The sequence below is a fragment of the Myotis davidii genome, unplaced genomic scaffold, assembly GCF_000327345.1.
Source record: "Myotis davidii unplaced genomic scaffold, ASM32734v1 scaffold653, whole genome shotgun sequence".
NCBI lineage: Eukaryota > Metazoa > Chordata > Mammalia > Chiroptera > Vespertilionidae > Myotis > Myotis davidii.
In genome coordinates this window covers 1052963-1054909 of record NW_006285129.1, presented here as the reverse complement: position 1 = coordinate 1054909, position 1947 = coordinate 1052963, and the positions used below count along the sequence as shown (strand labels likewise).

At 63.1% G+C, this 1947-nt stretch overlaps 1 protein-coding gene across 3 annotated transcripts in view; it reads left to right on the top strand.

Moving 5' to 3' along the window:
- The window catches only part of SELENBP1 (selenium binding protein 1), a 21476-nt gene that overhangs the window by 5454 nt on the left and 14075 nt on the right, over window positions 1–1947 (top strand). For all 3 annotated transcript variants that reach the window (XM_015558762.1, XM_006755698.2, XM_006755697.2), the window contains 3 exons: window positions 849–905; window positions 1090–1202; window positions 1461–1646. In XM_015558762.1, the coding sequence (XP_015414248.1) occupies window positions 899–905; window positions 1090–1202; window positions 1461–1646 (306 nt within the window). In that variant the 5' untranslated portion in view covers window positions 849–898. The remainder of the gene's footprint in view (window positions 1–848; window positions 906–1089; window positions 1203–1460; window positions 1647–1947) is intronic.

Sequence of the window (1947 nt, the reverse complement as noted above, 5' to 3'; positions counted from 1 at the left end):
CCCCCCAGCCCAGCTCAGGCCCGAACCCTGATGCCGGATGCCTGGTCCCGCCGCCCTCCTTCCCAGCAGTTGCCTTTCTCCCCATAGATCAGTGTGGCTTCTCTGGCCAGACTTCAGGGGACAGGAGAGCCGCTCCCTACAGCCCTGGTGGGTGGGCTTTCAGAGCCGGCCAAACCCTCTGTTGTGCATATGAAGAAAGGGGGGGCCCACCCAGAGGTAAGCCTGGTCTAAAGACATCCAGGAGCCCGGAAGCCTTAAAGGGCAGCCTCCTACGCCTCACCAGACCCTGACCAGACCAGTTGTATAATCCAGGCTCCGGCCAGGCCTGGGGTCAGGACCCAGAGGGGAGTGGCCCTGTCCCTGGAACAGGCTTTTGGGGGAAGGAAGTGAACAGCACCACTCCGGACTGCTCCTGGGGAACAGCCAGTTTTTTCTGGCCCAGCCCTCTCAGTTACTTCCGTGTGAGAAGCAGATGCGGGCGAGGCTAAGTCATGGGCCTCAGCTCCCGTGTTTACTGCGTGACCAACTGAAAATGGGGCCCAAGCCCACAGCATAACCACTGCGCCATCCAGCCCCCACTGCACTGGTCCTTCTCCTGCCCTCCCCTGGGTCCTGTTGAGTGTCTGTCCACCTTCAGGTCACATGTCTACAGCCCCTGTGGTCACACCCAGCATCATCAGGGCTTTGAGGTGCTGAGAGGACGATTGGAGTGACTGGAGGGGCTGCAGTAGGGCAGGACCTGGGACAGCAAGTCTGCCTTGGCCATGGGAGGATGTGGGTTGCAGCTGGTAAGGAGGAAGCTTCACCCTCCAGAGTGTGGTCCAGCCCCATGCCCACTGTTTCCGCAGCCACCAAGTGTGGGAGCTGTGGACCCGGGTACCCTACTCCTCTGGAGGCCATGAAAGGTAAGGGGGCCATATTGGAGACTCCACCTTGGGAAGGAACTCTGCAAGCCAGCGCCCTCTACTGATGCCTCACCTGCTGGGGGAGGGGGACCTCAGATCCCGGCCTCCCCCTCAGGCACAGCCAGCGTTGTCCCTGCCATTCAGTTTCCACCCACCATCCCCACGGCCTGCTTTCTACCCCCAGGGCCCAGGGAGGAGCTTGTCTACCTGCCCTGTATTTACCGAAACACGGGCATTGAGGCCCCGGATTATCTAGCCACAGTGGACGTTGACCCTAAGTCTCCCCAGTATTGCCAGGTAGGTGGGGCTTGGGCAGCAAAGTACCCCACAATGCTTGCTGCAGCCTGACCCCAGGATGCCCTTCTGCAGCTCTACGCTCCTTCCTCCTCCTGAGTATGGGGGGTGGGGGGGTGGCTGTTCACTGCACAGGGCACCCCAGAGGTGCGAGGGGAGAGTGAGGGTCCAGCCTGCACTGCCCTGCAAGCCAAAGTGGGTCCGGCAGGCACCTGTTTGAGGCCTGGCTGAGCACCTCCCTCTGCCCCTTGCCCACCCGAGGTCATCCACCGGCTGCCCGTGCCCAACCTGAAGGACGAGCTGCACCACTCGGGATGGAACACGTGCAGCAGCTGCTACGGGGACAGCAGCAAGGCCCGCAGCAAGCTGGTGCTGCCCTGCCTCATCTCCTCCCGCGTCTACGTGGTGGATGTGGGCACCGAGCCCCGCGCCCCGAAGCTGCACAAGGCATGTCCTCTGCCCCTGCAGTCCGCCCGCTCGCTCAGGGACCCTGTTGTACCCCACCACCCTGGGCGGCCTGAATCAGCACCGCGGGGCAGGGACTGGAGGGCAGTGGGGGCTTCTTGTTTGGGCTCTGAGTCCGGAGAGCGTTTTCCCAGCCAGTCAGGAGCCCAGGGCCTCCCTTAGGCAGGAGCCTGCGATCCTTCCCCCCAACACTCGGTTGCGGTTGCGTCCCCTCCTCCGCGGGCACTCGCTGCTGGTGTGCAGTGGATGCTGCCATTGACCCGGGACTGAGGGAAGCCAGGGC